General features: G+C 40.7%; 1 protein-coding gene across 1 annotated transcript; it reads left to right on the top strand.

The window, feature by feature from the left end:
• Window positions 1-3306: 3306 nt before the first annotated feature.
• Window positions 3307-10020, top strand: LOC311296880 (chemokine XC receptor 1-like; the record flags this gene model as incomplete). The annotated part of the gene is made up of 2 exons (XM_084418864.1): window positions 3307-3947; window positions 9972-10020. 2 exons carry the CDS (start codon window positions 3307-3309, stop codon window positions 10018-10020), a joined length of 690 nt encoding a protein of 229 aa, XP_084274990.1.
• Between the last annotated feature and the right edge of the window lie 8155 nt (window positions 10021-18175).

The following is an 18175-nucleotide window of genomic DNA, read 5'->3' as shown; positions in this document are numbered from 1 at the left end:
TCATTTCATTTTCTACTGTATCGGAGAAAAATGCAGAAGCATGTTGATCTGTAGTCACGGGTCTTTCATGCAGAGAATCTCCTCAAATTAATGCATAATCACTCTTCAGCTTCTCATTGGATTTTCTGTCCAATCAAATGTTCTCTAGAATCCAAAGCATCCCGCCTCCTACATTATACATAGACGCTGAAGCTGCGCCTGAAATCAATTCGTTCACACAGTTACTATTTTCTACATGGCGAATGGCACACAGTGCACTATATAGGGGATAGTGAATGATTCAGACAGTGTAAATATGCTTTCCATTGGGGCGAATTAAGTCTGGTTTCTTGTTAGTGTCATGTGAACCGTCGAAGCACGCACACAGTCTGCTCCGGTCCAGAGACACGAGTCGGCATGTATTAGAAAACGTATCGGACCCATTTGAATTCTGCACAAAATGCTATATTTTAAAGCGATATGGAGGAGATTAGGAGGAGAAACGATTTGAGATTAGGAGGAAACTGCGGCTTTACCGGCTCAACAGCTCTGGCTGAGCTGTGATATAAACTAAACACTATTGGTTATTTAAAAAAAGGGGAGGAGCTGTTCGGTATGTCCCGCCCTGTCTTCCACCACAAACTGACTTATCGTTGTACATTTGTTTGTTCTAGTTATTTACACAGATTTATTGTTTATTCTGTAATTCAGATATGGGTGGCATGAAGAATGATTACATCAAACTTGACATTCTGTCATAACACAGATAATATAGTGGGGTTTTCTTTGTCGTAGTTTTTAAATGCTCAGTCTAACTATTTGAATATCATGTGTTGAATGAGTAACACCTGACCAGTGTCAAAGACTGAATCTTTGAACGTTCACTGATTGTATCTGTGCACATCATACTACAAAGATTGTTACTGAAGTTAGACAATTTTCTGCATGAATGTAAATAATGGTTGACATATTTATTTTCTTCAAATGTTTAGTTAGTCATTTTAAACCCCAGTTTTTATTTTAAAGTGTCCCTATTATGTTATTTTAAAGGCTCCTAATTTTGTTTTGGGTTCTCCTACAACAGGTTTACATGCATCAAAAGTCCAAAAATATTTTCGGTAACACTTTATATTACGACCCGCAAACAACTGCGCAAGTAAACCGAAATTACGGTGTATGTTTCTGTAATTATAGTGTACCTCCGTGTAGGTATAAGGGAACAATATGTTAAGTTTTGGGTAATAAAGGGGTACAACCAGATATACAAGCAAATTATTTATAATGTAATTATTTTAAAACTAACACGTTCAGTACCTATTCTGTTTATATATTCCAGGCAAAAATTGTACGTCTGTTGTATATAAACGTTTTTATCACATTTCTGGCAAAATATGTTCTTATGCAATGTAGTTACAGGGTAATTTTGACATCTGTGGGTTGTAAATTAAACTTTTATATATATTTATATATATACTGTATATATATGGCTGTATGTAAGCACAGTATGATAAAAATTGAATCTGAAACAATTTTATAAACAGCTGATTTCGAAAAACATTGGCAATGCTATTTATTGGCTTTTTTTTTACTAAACTACTTAACGTTTAGCCAAGTAAGTATTGCAATGACACTTAAATGTCAGGGCAAATACACTGTGTAATTAAAAGGTTTTTTTTTTTTTTTTTTTTTTTTTTCTCTGTAATTACTGTGCAAATAGTGTTGTTTCGTATTGTTACATAGTAAGTAGTGTTTGTTACCCGTTTCAACTGTGAATTTACAGGGTAAGTGTAACTCCTGCGGGCTGTAAATTAAAGTGGAGCTTGTTACCCCCTTGTTCTGTGTATTTACAGGGTAAGTGTAACTCTTGCGGGCTGTAAATTAAAGTGGTGCTTGTTACCCCCTTGTTCTGTGTAGTTACAGGGTAAGTGTAACTCCTGCGGGCTGTAAATTAAAGTGGTGCTTGTTACCCCCTTGTTCTGTGTAGTTACAGGGTAAGTGTAACTCCTGCGGGCTGTAAATTAAAGTGGTGCTTGTTACCCCCTTGTTCTGTGTAGTTACAGGGTAAGTGTAACTCCTGCGGGCTGTAAATTAAAGTGGTGCTTGTTACCCCCTTGTTCTGTGTAGTTACAGGGTAAGTGCAGTAAATATACAATAAAGGATCCCATTTAATTTCTGACTTTTATTTAACAAAAAAATTTCAAAACACTTTTTCATCTTAATAAAGCTTTTTATATATAATAAAAACTTTTATATACAACAGACATACAATTTTTGCCTGGAATATATTAACAGAATAGGTACCATTTTTAAAATAATTACATTATAAATAATTTTCTTGTATATCTGGTTGTACCCCTTTATCACCCAAAACTTAACATATTGTTCCCGTATACCTACACGGAGGTACACTATAATTACAGAAACATACACCGTAATTTCGGTGTACTTATGAAGTTCTTTGCAGGTTGTATATCTGCTTGTTACCCCTTTATTACTTAAAACTTAACATATTGTTCCCTTGTACCTACACGGAAGTACACTATAATTACAGAAACGTACACCGTAATTTCGGTTTACTTACGCAGTTGTTTGCGGGTCGTAATTTAAAGTGTTACCATATTTTCTCATAATATACATTGAACATCACCACATTTTTCAATGATTCTCAAATGGACTGGATGGATGAATCCGTCTCTCTAAATCCCTCCTTTTTGCAAGCTACTCTGCTCTGATTGGCCAGATGGCCCAGTCTGCTGTGAATGGTCTACCGCGTACAGCGCATCTGTCTCTATCTCCTGTCAGAAAAAAAAAAAAACCTAATATTTTATCTGAAGTTTATTCATATCTGGTGTTTTATGTGACGTGTAGCAGATGTCGTGCTCATAAATTCTTGTGACAGCTGTGAAGTCAGTGTACAAAACACAGCACAGAGATTTATACACATCCACAGAGAAACTGGACATTCACTCTTCAGGTGATAAACTTTTGTTTTTGATTGAATTTCTATTTATTTATTTTTACCACCAACTATAATCAACCGCGTAATTGTGTTTATCTGTCCAAGGGTTTTGGGGCAAGTGTAATTGTTTAGAGATACTGAATTAAAAGAGACTGTATATCATTTAATAATGAAGTGCTCTGGTTATTTGAATGTAAACAAAGAATTTTTAGAATTCTAAACTGGATCGTTCAAACTGGATGCATTAAAAAATATTACATTTAAACCTGAGTGAATGAACTCAGTATAATTCACTGGTTCATTTACGCTTCTCTCTTCCAGTAAATCACAGTTGCAGGATATATTGCTGAAGACAAACAGACAAGGAGATGAACAACTACACAGTGAACTTCACCATACCTGAAGCATCTACAAACTCCACAACTGATTCTTTCTGGTTAATTAAAAGTCTGACAATTTGTGTGTTCAGCATGAATCTCCTGTTTGGTTTTCCTACTCACTCCTATATTATATGGCACATCATCACAGGAACAGGAAGTGGAGTCGCATCAGAGTTCTTCAACCTCAATCTCTCTGTTTGTGAGCTTGGTATCTGTCTGAATTGTTTGTTTTATATAATGTCAGTTTGCTTTCAGAGAATCTCAGAATTACCACTCTTTTTAGTAGGCCTATCCCTTACTGGCCGTCCCCTGTTTCAGTGTCTGATCTGTGTTGAGCGTTACCTGGCAGTGGTTCATCCTGTAACCTTTCTGAAGTACAAACCTCTCAGATATAGAGTGATCTGCTGCACTGCAGCCTGGATAACTATTCTTGTCTCCTGCTTCTGTTCCTTATTTATTAACTTGACAGAAAATGAACAAATATATACACATTTTTTATCGCTGCAGTTCGTCCTCTACCTCTGCATCCAGTTGTTTTGTCTTGTGGCTGTTCTCAGAGCGCTGAAGCAGTCAGGACCAGGAGAGAGAAGAAGAGAGAGAGAGGAGGAAAACCACATGAAGAGAAGAGCGTTTCAAATCATTCTAATAACTACTGCGAGCATGACTATCATATATGTGCCATTTGCTACAACAGGATTGTTTACCATTCTAACAAACCACTATAATCATACACTTTGGATCACAGGTTTGATCTGTTATATACTGGCTGGTTTTGTTCAGCCTGTTCTTTATCTGCACCGCACTGGGAAACTCTCCTGCTCTTGTGCACCATGAAATGGTGACGTATGATTTAGTTGTTATTTAATCATTTTAAATAATTGATACATTTATTGGCTGTTAAATTAAATCATTTTATGCTAAATATAGTTATTTATTATTTTATTATACTGGAAAATTATCAATTCAGTTTTTGGAGCTGATATATTGCTTTTCTTTTTCCTGTCTAGCCTTAACGGGCCACAATTGCACACTGACTTATAATTATAGCTTCATGTGGTGGTTTTGGTTATGTTATATGTTACATCTCATTAAAAAGTTGTAGGTATTTGCATGTAAAATATAGTTAGAGCACACATTCTCGTACGTTTGCATTGAATGATAACATGCTATTGACAACATGCATCTAAAATGCATTTTACGTATAAACGCTAATTACGATTATCTGCAAATAATATGCTGATTTTATTACATGTAATCAGTTATATTAATGAAATACGCCATAACATTTGTTTAACAATTTAAGTTTTTGCCATTAGTCTGTTGTTTGTTTATTCAAATAAAAAAGGTTATCAATGACCAAGTGTCTCCTTTTATATTGGCTATAACAGTGATTCCAATACAATTTATATATATATATATATATATATATATATACAGACCCTTTCCAAAAAATTTGAATATCATGGAAAAGTTTATTTATTTCCATAATTCCATTCAAAACGTTAAACTTCCATAGATTATAGATTCAGGGCCCACAACTTAAACGATTTCAAGCATTTAGTTGTTTATTTGTACATAATTTGGGCTTCCAGCTCATAAAACCCACGAAAACAGGATTTCAAATTTTTTTAATATTACATGAAATCACACAGTAATTACACAGTGATACCATGATCATTGAACCAGGTTTTGGTTATTTTGGCAGTGTGGGCAGGTGCAAATCCTGCTGGAAAATAAAGGAAGCATGAAGTGCTCTGAAAATGTCCTGGTAGACGGCTGCGTTGACTCTGGATTTAATAAAGCACAGTGGACCAAAGTCCTCTTTTCTGATGAGAGCAAATTTTGCATTTCATTTGGAAACCAAGGTCCCAGAGTCTGGAGGAAGAATGGAGAGGCACACAATCCAAGATGCTGTTGAAGTTTCCACAGTCTGTGTTGGTTTGGGGAGCCATATATATGGAAATAAATAAACTTTTCCATGATATTCAAATTTTTTGGAAAGGGTCTGTATATACATATATTATATAGCTACACCTGTACACTGCCTATTACCCAACACTTTTCTTAAGCCTGAGAATCGATTCATAAAAAAAGTAAAATGTGCAACATACAGAAGATATGCATATTCCATTATTTGTTAAGAACAATATTGCTCCATATACATCACTCAAAAAAAAAAAAAAAAAGATTCTGGCCCTTCATAGATATGACACATTTACATTTTGTTCACTTTACTTATATCTAATTAGGAGTAATGAATATTTATATTTAATGAGTCTAACATAAAATATTTAAATAGTGTCATCGATGAAATGTATTTAAGTTTGATCAACTCAATTTAGTTACATTTAGGAAAGAGGAGCTCCTTCTGCCCATAGGCTATCCATAGGCCCATATGCCTATCAGACTCGACAGCTTTTGATGATACATTAAATGTTACTCACAGAATGAATCATAAAAAAATAAAAATAAAAAAAACTTGTACCTGTCACGGACCTGCCGGACTCCTTCTCCTCTTTGCTTTTTTCCTGTTTATTGCGTCCCCCCTACAGGTGGGTGTGCTTCACCCACCTGTAGGGGGGTGAAGCACAGGTGTGGCGTGGTGCGTGTGATTGCTTCCTGGATCATGGGCTTTAAAATCTCTCCAGATGTAACGGTCACCAGCTGGAGTGCCCTTGCCAATAGCCACACCAGACTATTATCACTCCCTCACAAACTACATTTCCCATAACTCACTGCCCGGACTCATCATCACTGATTGCATTCACCTGTGTCTCATCACCCTGTTAGTCTCAGCCTATTTATACCATGTTCACTCATCCTGGTTGTGGGAGGCCGCCGCTTCTCCTCCTCTCCCGCACCTTTTTGGCGTTTTGGTTTCTTTATGCACGACACCTCATTTCTCTTGTTGCATACATTTTTATTTCCCAACCTAACATCTATACTAACTTTATTTAACCTACGTTGTTAATTCTTTATCTTTAATAAATATGTTTCTTTATATGGCAATTCCGCGTGGTCTTCCCTCTCTGGTTACATAGCCTAGAATAGGCAGGATATAACATACCATTGTAGCAATTCGCAAGTGAACTGAAGCGGTGACAGCAGATCTCAGGTGGTAGTACTCAACTCATTGAACTGGGAGCAGAATCTCTCCGAAATGAACAGAGTGTGCTGTAATGTACAGAGTATTTGAATGACGCTTCTTAGCAGACTGCATAACAGCTTCCTCGAGGCTTAAAGGGGTCATATAATGGTACATGCACTTTTACAAGTTGATTGCACTGAAATGTCTGTTGGCAGTGCCTGTACACAACCATCCTATCATGATAAAAATCCATCCAGTGGTTTTGTTTTAATCTCCTTATATGTTTGACCATCTCTGAAATCAAGCCGTTCGATATTGTGACGTCATAAGATCGTACGCCCCTCCCGCTATTGTGATTGACAGCCGTGCTTCAACACAAGACCCGCCCTGAGCAAGCTGTGACAGCCGTCGTCATAGTAGTCCGCCATTGTTGATATGCTGGAGTAGAATGGCGTCTAAGCGATTGTGGTGTTCTGTTCTTAGATGTAATAAGGAACACAGCAGTCATTTGGATGTTCCTAAATCCGAGCCGTTGAAGAAGCAGTGGCTGAGTTTTGTTTTTGAAGCAATATGCCCAAAGGATTGACGCGGGGATTCCCTCACGGGGATTCCCCACGATCGTCTGTGCTTTCATGTTTGCGCGAATCATTTCACACCAGACAGCTTCACAAACGAGAAAAAACGGATCGGTACCAACGTGTTCCTGCTGAACCTCCAGAAGATGTGAGTGTAATGTTTTATTAACCTTTATATTAGTATTTATATTAATCTTTGCAAAATTTGCAAACCTTGCTGCAGGCTTCACGATGAATGCGTCTAAGGTTTACACTCAGGGTACATTACGGCATGTTTTCTATGTACGACGTTCTCAATATAATTCATAATCCCACGTTTAACGAATAACACGTGGTTATTGTGTTAGATACGGTCAGAGAATGTCTAATACGGTGTACCCACAGAACAGAGGGGCGGGGTGAGCAAAGCTCATTATCATTTAAAGACACATGCACTGATACGGCGTGCTGAAAACAGAGCTGTTTTTGACCAGGTAAAATTAGTGTTTTCTTACAATACTAATGAGAATTTTTAATTAAAGTATATTACAAACTTTTAATTTAGACCCTAAAGAATCATATTAGCTTGTACAAAAATGGCATTATATGACCCCTTTAAGTCTTAGTCTTTGTGTATACATAGTCATAATTTTACCGTTGTCTCTTGTCTAGCTTTGTTCCCTGTAACCACTCTTGGTGAGTGTTAGGTTTTGTTCAAGTCCTTGTTTATTTTGTTCATGTTTATTTGAATAAAACTGCACATGGGTTCTCACTGCAACCTGCCTCAGTGGACTTACGTTACAAGAACTGACTTCTTTTTCAAAAAAGTAGGCCACAACACAATTTCGCTTATGAACACAACACCCATCATATGAGTCTCCTTAAACTTTAAAATCATGCAAATTGCTTCATCTACTGCATCTTTTTACTAGATTTAACATTGTATCATAAACGTAACACATAAGTTACATTATTCCAATAAAACACATCATGACCCAGTGTCGCCTTTTCCCTATTGATGGTTGCCACAGAGATTATAGCAATAATCTTGACTTCCTGTCAACACAAATGTCTGAAGTATTTATTCCCTCTCTAACTTTCAAATTCTCAGTCTAAGAATTTGCATTTAAGGTGTTGAATAAGTGGCACCTGTGTTGTTTAGTGTCAGATAAATGAATATGATTTGGGAGGACTGAACAAAAATTGTTCCAGTGATAATTTCCTTTTTACAGATTTGAGTGATTGTTGATTTGAACACTTTCACTAGCAAAATGTATACATTGAATGTGCGATAAGTCACTGCTTAAAAAGGTCTGCCAAAAGCTTGAAAATAAAATGCAATGTAAAACAATAATCCAGTTACTGTCGGACATTAAGGAGTTGATAAATATTGTGTAAAATGTCAAGTCAGTGACATTTAGTGGAATTAAAACACAAGTCTGCTAATTAAAATGTGACAAAAAGTGTCTGCATTTGCTGTTGAAATTAAAATCAAAACGACGATCAGACAGTCTTTTTGATTATAAATGTTATCTTTTGCATACCTGGTGTTTTATGTGACGTGCAGCAGAACTCATACACGCATACGTGGCATCTGAAGTCAGTGTACAAAACACAACACAGAGATTTATACACATCCAGAGAGACTGACATTCACTCTTCAGGTGATAAACTCACATTTTTGAGTCAATTACATGTTTTTACAATTAATAAGCTGAAACATTTCTACTGTGTTGATTCGGTTTTGTTGTAGGGCAAGTTTAATGAGTATTTCACTGAAAAGAAATAATTGATTTAAAATTCATTCAAGTGAAACAAGAAAAGTAAATGGTAAGAATAGAAAGAGGTTGTTTTTGTAGGCTATAAATAGCTACTGCCTTTGTATAACCATTTTTTGCAGATTTAACAAAGATGTGCTCTGGTTCTTTGAGTTTAAATTGGAAAATTTGTCGACTTACAGATTGGATGTGAACTTAATTTGCACGTCTCTCTTCCCATAAATCATAGTTACATTATTATGTTTTGTCGGCAGTGTTGGGAAGGATACTTTCAAAATGTATCCCGTTACAGAAAACAGAATACATCCCCAAAAATGTAATTTGTAACGTATTCCGTTACGTTACTCAATCTGAGTAATGTATTCTGAATACTTGGATTACTTCCACATTGAATTGCATTTGATAAGTGTCGGACATCAAATTCTGCTTAATAAACAGGCCTATTCTTGTGGGGTTGGGGTGCGGTTATGCGGTGGTGATGCGTATGCCAATAAAGCACCTAAAAGCTGTCACAAAGAACCGGCAAAAGTAATAATTATGAATATGTCAAATATAGAAAGGAGATATTTGAATTGTTTATTAATAAACAAGTGTTTTCTTTGTCAGTGTCGGCTACAAAGATGAAGTTGACGATGCTGACTCGCGATCTTCGCAGTAGCCTAGTGAACACGCCAGAGAGAAATGCACATTTCATACGGATTACATATGTAGAGAGCAGTTCTTTCGTGTTGAATTGTTCTGTTTAAAAGTAGACATGTCAAGTAGGGCCTACTACCTTACGCTGAGCGCCCGTTTCACACATACTCCGTGTGCAGTGTGTATGCGCTGCATATGTGGTGCAGGAGCAGCACGTGCTATAGTGCTTTCACATATGATGCGTTTGCAGTGCGTAGCTGATCCACTGACACCACAAACACATACACAATATTTGTATTTCAAATCCAGAAGTTTTCAGCAACTTTTATTTAAAAAAAGTTTTGTCACCGGTGCAATTTTCTTTGTAGCCTACACATATACACTCTTTAATAGATGTATTCAAGTTTAAACAATTTAAACAACTTATTAATCAATGCATTACTTCTATATAGATTAAGTTGTTCAAGCAAGTGGTAACATATTTAACCATGTAGGCTCCTTATATTAAAATCGCAAACATTTCAAATTAAAACTTAAAACTGACAAAAACAGCCGACTCTCATGCCTTTTCTTTTGCATTTAAATTTTAACTCTCAGACGGTCTTCGTTTCGGAGTCACATCCTGGGCCTTCCCGGTCAGAAGTGACCGGAGGCCTAAAAATGAAACTTCCTCCATCCCAGTAAAACCAATGCAATTTATTTTTGTTCTATAATATTTATTCTTTTTAATTTTGTATTTTGAGATCATTTTATTGAATTTATTAATATTTATGCAATATTTATGGTCTATTTTTGCCATTGAAATTAATAAAAAAAAATATATAAATACATGTATTTTTTATTTATGCAGTATTTTAGTTTAATATAGAGTCTAGGCCTTCAAAAAAAAAAATGTTTGAAGCAGATTAGCACCATCTGGTGAGAGTATGGAGAGAAAGCGTAGAACCATGGTGTAACCACTAGATGGCATCTACAGTTCTCTATGGAGAGGCATGTGAATTCCCCAGCTGTTTATGGACACATTTACTTTCTTTTTTTTTACAGAATTTGTTACAAAAAATGCAATTCATTCAATTATAACACTTTATGTAAAATAATATTAAAGGGTTTTTTTTGTTTTGTTTTTTCTCAATTTCCCATTCATTTCCTATGGGTCGGTCATTTTTGACCGAAGACCAAAATCGTCACTATTTTTTTTACGACCACTTAGCATGCTCGGATCATGACCTCAATTTTTTTTTTGTATTCACATACCTAATCCCATAAAAATCACTAAGTTTCATAACATTCCGATGAAGCTGTGATTTTTAGAAATTCAAAACAGAAAATGTTTCGGTCAGAAATGACCGAGGACCGTCTGAGGGTTAATACAATAAATCTTGCATGCCACAAATAACTTGTTTTTCAACCTCCACGAATCAGACGAGTGTTGTTCATTATTTCGCCTTGTTAAAGTAAACTGTAGGCCTAGGTTTCATTGTTTTACCCCGGTCTTAAAGTAAAAAGATGACTGTTAAAAAAAAGCAGTAGGCCTATTTAATTAAATACATTTATGATGGTATTACTACATTTTATTTAATTAAATGCATTTACATTTTCAGGTCAATCTGTGTTCATTTTGACCACAAACCATGCGCTGTCACTTTGTGGCACAGCAGAAATAGACTCGGTGCGGAAACGATCGCTGCACTGCTGTATACGCACCGCAACTGGGACGGATAAACGGACCGCAGTGTGAAAGCTCTAACCTATTAACATGGGTATGAAAAAAAAAAAAAAACGCACCGCATACGCACTGCTAACAGAGTATCTGTGAAATGGGCGTTCATTTATGAGACCAGCTCCAGTTCTACCAGAAAGACTCGGGAGAATTAATACTGTGACAATGAACATTTATTTAAGAGCTCAGCAAACAATCAAATTCTTTGGCGTAGGCCCCGTCCGTAACTTGCATTCCGAGGGTACGGAATCTGCATATCCTGCCTGAAGACTAAGGCAGGGGCGCAGCTCACCCCCTGCGAAGTAAGGAAGGGGGCCATCTGGTGGTGGTGGGGTGGAAGGAGGAGAGGACATCCTGGCGTCTTCAGGGTAGAGGGGAGAGCCCGTCTGGAGGTGATGGGGAGGATGGAGCGGAGGACCCAGCATAGAAATGTTAGGGAGATGAAGGAAAAGTCCCGTCTTGGTGGTGGATGGGGAGGATGGAGGTGGTTGAAGCGACAGCATCTGCGAACTCAGACATGTGTAAGTACCACCCTTTTATACTGGCTATTAGGATATGATTGGATAGATGAGAAGGTAATACATGACGTGAACGATTGAGTCTTCCTGGCAGAACTTGCGCTAGGCTTCATTTCTACCAGAAAGACTCGGGAGAATTAATGAACAATTATTTAAGAGCTCAGCAAACAATCAAATTCTTTGGCGTAGGCCCCGTCCGTAACTCGCATTCCGAGGGTACGGAATCTGCATATCCTGCCTGAAGACGAAGGCAGGGGCGCAGCTCACCCCCAAAAATTAGGTGGAGTAATAATCCACCGGGACGGGGCCCACCCCCAAAGAACGGTAGAGGAAGTATACCCACCGGTCGTGAATCCTGAAGTTCCTGAAAATAGAAAGAAAAAAATATTAGAACTTAAATGTGTTTTTTTTTTTTTATGCTTTGTTTTTTACAGGCCATCTTTTGATAGGACACATGGGCCACAGGCCATCTTTTGATAGGACACATGGGCCACAGGCCGTCTTTTGATAGGACACATGGGCCACAGGCCATCTTTTGATAGGACACATGGGCCACAGGCTGTCTTTTGATAGGACACATGGGCCACAGGCCGTCTTTTGATAGGACACATGGGCCACAGGCTGTCTTTTGATAGGACACATGGGCCACAGGCCGTCTTTTGATAGGACACATGGGCCACAGGCCATCTTTTGATAGGACACATGGGCCACAGGCCATCTTTTGATTTCTGTCACATGGACGACAGGCCATCTTTTGATTTGTCACATGGACCACAGGCCATTTTTTTGTTCTGTCATATGGACCACTGTCCATTATATTGTTACAGTCACGTGGGCCACAGCCATCTTTGGATCTGTCACATGGGCCACAGGCCTTTTTTTTTTTTTTTTTTTTTTGCGTGGGTCTCAGCCACTTTTGATCTGTCGCATGGATCGCAGCCATTTAATTTGCTACGTGGCTGCTGGCCGTCTTTAAGTTCAGTCAATGGACCACAGCCATCATAATACATGCAAAGCCACTTGGCCAGACACCACCACCAGTTTTTAAATAGGTATTTACCTGAACTGTTACTGGAGAGCTTGCTGAGCTTCGAGGATAGTTTTTAAATCTGGTCTTATGTAGGACTCAAATGCAGAGGAAGACCATTTGCCCAGCATCTTGATAGCTGGAGTAGAAATGCCACGTTCATCTGCTGTAGTGGCTGTCCCGATCCTGAGGGAATAACCAGTATACTGGGAGGGAGATGACTGCAGCTTTTGATGACAAAAAACTAGATGAGTCCTGAACCAGGCTTTAGACAGAGATGCTTTGTAAGGTAGAAAAATAGGGGAAGTGATCCGAGAATCTAGGGTGGAATTTTTAGGAATTTTAATCATAGATGAGAAGGGACAAAATTTATTGCTAATTTTAGAATTTGTTAATGATACCAGAACTTGAGAGTCGGTTGGAGTGCTTAATAAGAGTAAAGAAATTAGGTGAGAAAGTGAATCAGAAAAAGAAAGACCGAGGGCAAGATCGGAGTGAAGATCTGAAGAAAATTCCCCTGGATGCATGAGCCATGAACGCTGTTAAAATATGGCTACGATCTGAATATGAAAATAGGAAGAGAAGAGACCATTACGGATGGAAGGGAATAAAGGGGGATTGATGAATTTCGCTTTTCTGAAATGTTGCTGTTAAAGCATAAACAACATCTGCAAAGTTGCAATGCACAAGTTCAAGCATAGAATATTTAATTTAAAGAGATTGCTTTTAAAGACTACGACAACTCTGAGAGGGACTTGCGCATTCCTTCTTGATTAGTGGCATCACAAACCCTAAAGTTACATAAATCCAGCTCCCGGAATATTATTTATAGCATAACGAGACAGAATGAGCTAATCAATAACTAGAAGATAACTACGCATAAACTACATAATTCATCAACTAACCATCCTGAAAGCTGGAAAACGAGCTGTTGAAACTCCACCCCGTGCCGGGAGCAGCAGCCCGACTGGATCCAAAGGGACAGACGAAAACCATGCGCTTTACTCTCCTTCAATGATAATTCCAGCATAGTATATGAAAATATATTTGGGGCATTCCTAGCCAAACCACTCACACACACCCTGGGGACACTGAAGACCCACCACACATCGATTTCGTAATTTGTAGACAAGCAAGGAACAACCGTCCGAGATCAGGATGGGAAATAAAGGCATCTGACAAGAAAAGTGAAACATTATAATCAATTCTGCAGAAATATAAGCTTTTAAGGTGTAGGGAGTCACACCTTTGGTGATACATTGTCTAGCTGGATTGAGCATAGTGACTAATTTACATGATCACTGTTAGAGAAGGCAGGGTGATGAATAAGGGTTGCTGAAGGGCAGAGCCGCCTGAAAACTAAAGTGCGTAGCTATGGCATTGCAGAGGTCAGAATTGTGCTTGCGTGACCTTAATCATGAATTTCGAGACTACTGATTGCCAGATGAATGTCTCAGGAATAGCATGATCGTCTAACAAGAGGATCTGCCTAGTGCAACCGAGCTCGTTAGCACATACAACATAAATTTTGCCACCACTTCGAACCCAAAAGATGTTAGCAGCCACTATAAGATAATTTCGGTAAAGCGCTAATGAAAGAAGCCTGAGCAGGCTCTGCAAATCATCTGACCTTTGCTGTTAAAAATTTCCAAATCTGAACAGATATGCACCCTTCGTCTAGATGATCGGATCGCTTAATTAGGCACTGAGTGGCCATTGTTAACAGAGAAGAGATAAATGCCCTGTCTTAAAGAGATACTTATAGTGATTTTTTTTTATTTTTTTTTTTATCTTATTAAATCTTAATACAATACTTAATACTTGCAAGCTTTAATGGAAGCAGAATCCTACTGGAAACACCAAGAAATCGTAGGCGTGGTATGCCAGGGACGCCTGGGCCTCGGACACTATAGTGATAAGAGGTGGAGCAGGGCTGATACCAGAGCTAGAAGAGGCCTTGTGGTGCAAAGAGTCCGCGAGGCAGCAGAGGAGGAACGTCAGGTGAAAGCGATTGGACTTGCTTCTCAGGGTCGATGGACGCAGTGGGACCAGGCACAGGAGCGACCATTGTCTTGGAAGGAACTGTGGCAGACTGACCAGGGGAAGCTAAGCTTTCTCCTGCGCTCAGTGACTGACCTGCTGCCAACACCAAGAAATATAAAGATCTGGGGTGGAGAGGAAGACCCATCTTGCAACCAATGTGGAGCAGCATTCTGTACACTAAACCACATTCTGGCCGGTTGTCCAAGGGCATTGGCAGAAGGCCGCTACAGATGGAGGCACGACAAGGTCCTCACGGAAATTGCCAAATGGGTGGAACAGCAGCGAGTCAAAGCCAACAACAAGCAGGCCTACCCGCCCCAGTCCACAACCTTTGTGAGGGAAGGAGACAAGGCTTATAAGATCGGCATGGGGGCCAAGAACCCACCCTCTACCTTGCAGCGAGCCTCTGATTGGGAGTTGAGAGTGGACCTGAAGAAGAAGCTTGTCTTCCCTCAGGACGTGGCAGCGACATCCCTCCGACCAGACATGGTCCTGCTATCCAGGAGCACGAAATCCATCATAATTGCTGAACTCACGGTGCCCTGGGAAGAGAGGCTAGCCACGTCACACCAATTGAAAAAAGCCAAGTACCAAGACCTGGTCGACGAAGCCACTTTAAAGGGGTGGCATGCAACCAGCTACCCCATTGAAGTCGGGTGCCGCGGGTTCCCAGCAAAATCGGTGCGCTACTTCCTCCAGAAGTTGGGCCTGGAGCCGAAACAGCTGAAGAAAGCCACCAGGGACATAGCTGCAGCAGCCGAGTCCAGCTCAAGATGGCTGTGGCTGAAGAGAGCCCACAGTTGGAATCCTTCTGCAGGTGAAGGCTAGGCAGTCTTCATGGCCCCACTCAGGCGAGGTGTTCAGGTTAAGGGGCGAAACACCTGAGACCCTGAGATCCCTGCTGATGATGCGGAAGGGTTCCAACAATGTGGATGCTCCAAGGAATACCATCTTGGAAGAAGATCTGCATCACCAGAGTTAGTGTAGTTCCTACAGTGGCAGAAGCAGCTTGTGGCAAAGCATCTTTGATGTTTATTTCACCTTTATTGTCGAGACCATGGGGAGAGGCCCATTGGCGGTGGGGGAAGACCCACGGACATCCGTGAAAGAACGGATGACAGCTCGGAAAGACGGCACGCAATAGTGTTAGGGCTAGCACCCCGAAACACTGCACAAAAAGCTACGAGTTCTGAACAAAGAGAATACCCCCAGGCAGACCGAGGAGGGGGGGAGGATAATCTGCCATCGGACGGATCAATGGTTAAAGACCCGGACAATGGAAAAAGGACTACGAGATTGGATGCGGAAAGACAGAAGGCTGAAGCAAAAAGAAGATGCAACATCTGTGGAGGGCTGTTCAAGAACGAGCGTGGTGTAAAAATCCACCAAGGCAAGTCCAAGTGCAAAGAGCAGAGTCAGCAACGCAGAGCACCTAAACTTACGCAGAGTAACATCTCCAAGTTTGTTAAGGGTGTTCATCAGTCGGTGGAGGAGGACAAGGGCCAGGAGGCAAACCACAGTGCCCCAGACCTCCCTGCTCAACCTACTCAGAGCATAGGAAGAGTCGGTGAACCCGAAAGTCCAAAAGACTTCGAGAGGAAACCACGGTTGAACTTACCACCAGCAGCAGACTGCAGATGGGCCCAACTGGATGATGATCTAAATACCATCCTGGAAAACACTCTGAAAGGAGATGCAGCCAAGAAGATCAAAATCATGGTTGACATTGTGTACCAGGCGTGCCATGACACATTTGGTGAAAAAGAAGGCAAGACTCCTAGGCCACCAGCAGGGCCTAGCAGGAGACAACGGCAGATCAAAGAACTGCGAGAAGAGTTAAAGACACTAAAAAGAAGGTGGCGGGAAGCAAGTGACGAGGAAAGAGCGGCCCTGAATGAGATTAGCAGAGAGATGCGAAAAAGGCTAATCCAGCTTCGGAGTGCTGAGACCACACGGGAGAAGCAGAGGGAGAAGCGCCGAAAAAGGAAAGCCTTTTTTAACAACCCTTTCCAATTCACAGCGGACCTACTAGGAAAGCCGAAGGGTGGGACTCTGTCATGTGTAAAGGAGGAAATAGAAGACAGTGTGGCGGCTGCACATGGAGACTCCTCTAGAAGTATTCCTTTGGATGAATGCCCATTCCAACTGCCGATTCTTACACCACACACCTCTTTTAACATGGCAGACTTCACCATGGATGAAGTGAGAGCAGTGGTTAAAAAAGCACGGGCGGGATCAGCCCCAGGACCATCAGGAACCACCTACAAAATCTATAAATGCTGCCCACTGCTGCTGAAAAGGCTCTCAAAGCTCCTACGGACACTGTGGAAGAAGAAGCTGGAACCCGGGCTTTGGACTCTCGCTGAGGGCTGCTTTGTGCCAAAAGAGCTAAATTCCACCAGACTCGATCAGTTCCGGGAGATTTCCCTGCTGGACGTAGAGGGGAAAATATTCTGGTCCATCATCGCCAAAAGGCTAACAACATACCTGCTCGCTAACGAATTCATTGACCCCAGTGTCCAAAAAGGAGGAGTACCGGGATATTCAGGCTGCTTGGAGCACACGGCAGTGATTAGCCAGCTGATCAACGAAGCCAGGAGCAGCAACAACACCCTCTCCGTTGTGTGGCTGGACCTCGCCAAAGCCTACCCAAGCGTTCCACATCAGCTGATCCGAAAGGCATTGGATCACTACCGAGTTCCTTCAGAGGTAACTGAGCTTGTAATGGCACATATGGATGCGCTGCAGATGAGGTTCACCGTAGGAAGCGTCACCACCAAATGGCAAAGGCTCGAGAAGGGCATCATGGCAGGATGCACGATTTCCGTGGCCCTGTTCATAGCGGCTATGAATCTGTTACTAAAGGCAGGAGAAATGCAGTGCAGAGGCCCGCAAGCAGTCGACGGCACGAGACACCCCGCTTGCCGAGCTTTCATGGACGATGTGACTGTGATGACTCCATCTGTTCAGGGGACACAGTGGATCCTGAGCGCACTGGAAAAAATGGCAACATGGTCACGCCTGCAGTTCAAACCAGAAAAGTCAAGGAGCCTCAGTATCTTGAAGGGGAAGCTAACAGGAAATATCTTCAACATCCAAGGCTCTGAGATCCCAACAATCCAAGATCAAAGGATCCGATGCCTTGGCAAGCAGTACGATAGCTCTCTAAAGGATAGCGGCAATCTCACTAATACCAAGGCCCAGCTGAACACCTGGCTCAAGGCAGTCGAGCACAGCCAGCTGCTCGGGAGGTTTAAAGTCTGGTGCTTCCAGTATGGCATCATACCCCGGCTAAAATGGCCCTTCCTACTCTACGACTTTCCCATGTCCCAGGTGGAAGGAATGGAAAGACTGTGCAGCAAGTACTTGCGGAAATGGTTGGGAGTCCCCCCATCATTCAGCGCAGTCAACCTGTATAGCAAGACCTCCAAGCTTCCCTTGCCAGTCTCATCGGTGGTTGAGGAGTTTAAAGCCACCAAAGCAAGGGCAGTCA

Source organism: Rutilus rutilus (genome assembly GCF_951802725.1).
Source record: "Rutilus rutilus genome assembly, chromosome: 9".
Taxonomy (NCBI): Eukaryota; Metazoa; Chordata; class Actinopteri; order Cypriniformes; family Leuciscidae; genus Rutilus; species Rutilus rutilus.
The sequence above is the reverse complement of the archived record's forward strand: the minus strand, read 5'-3'. Positions and strand labels throughout refer to the sequence as shown.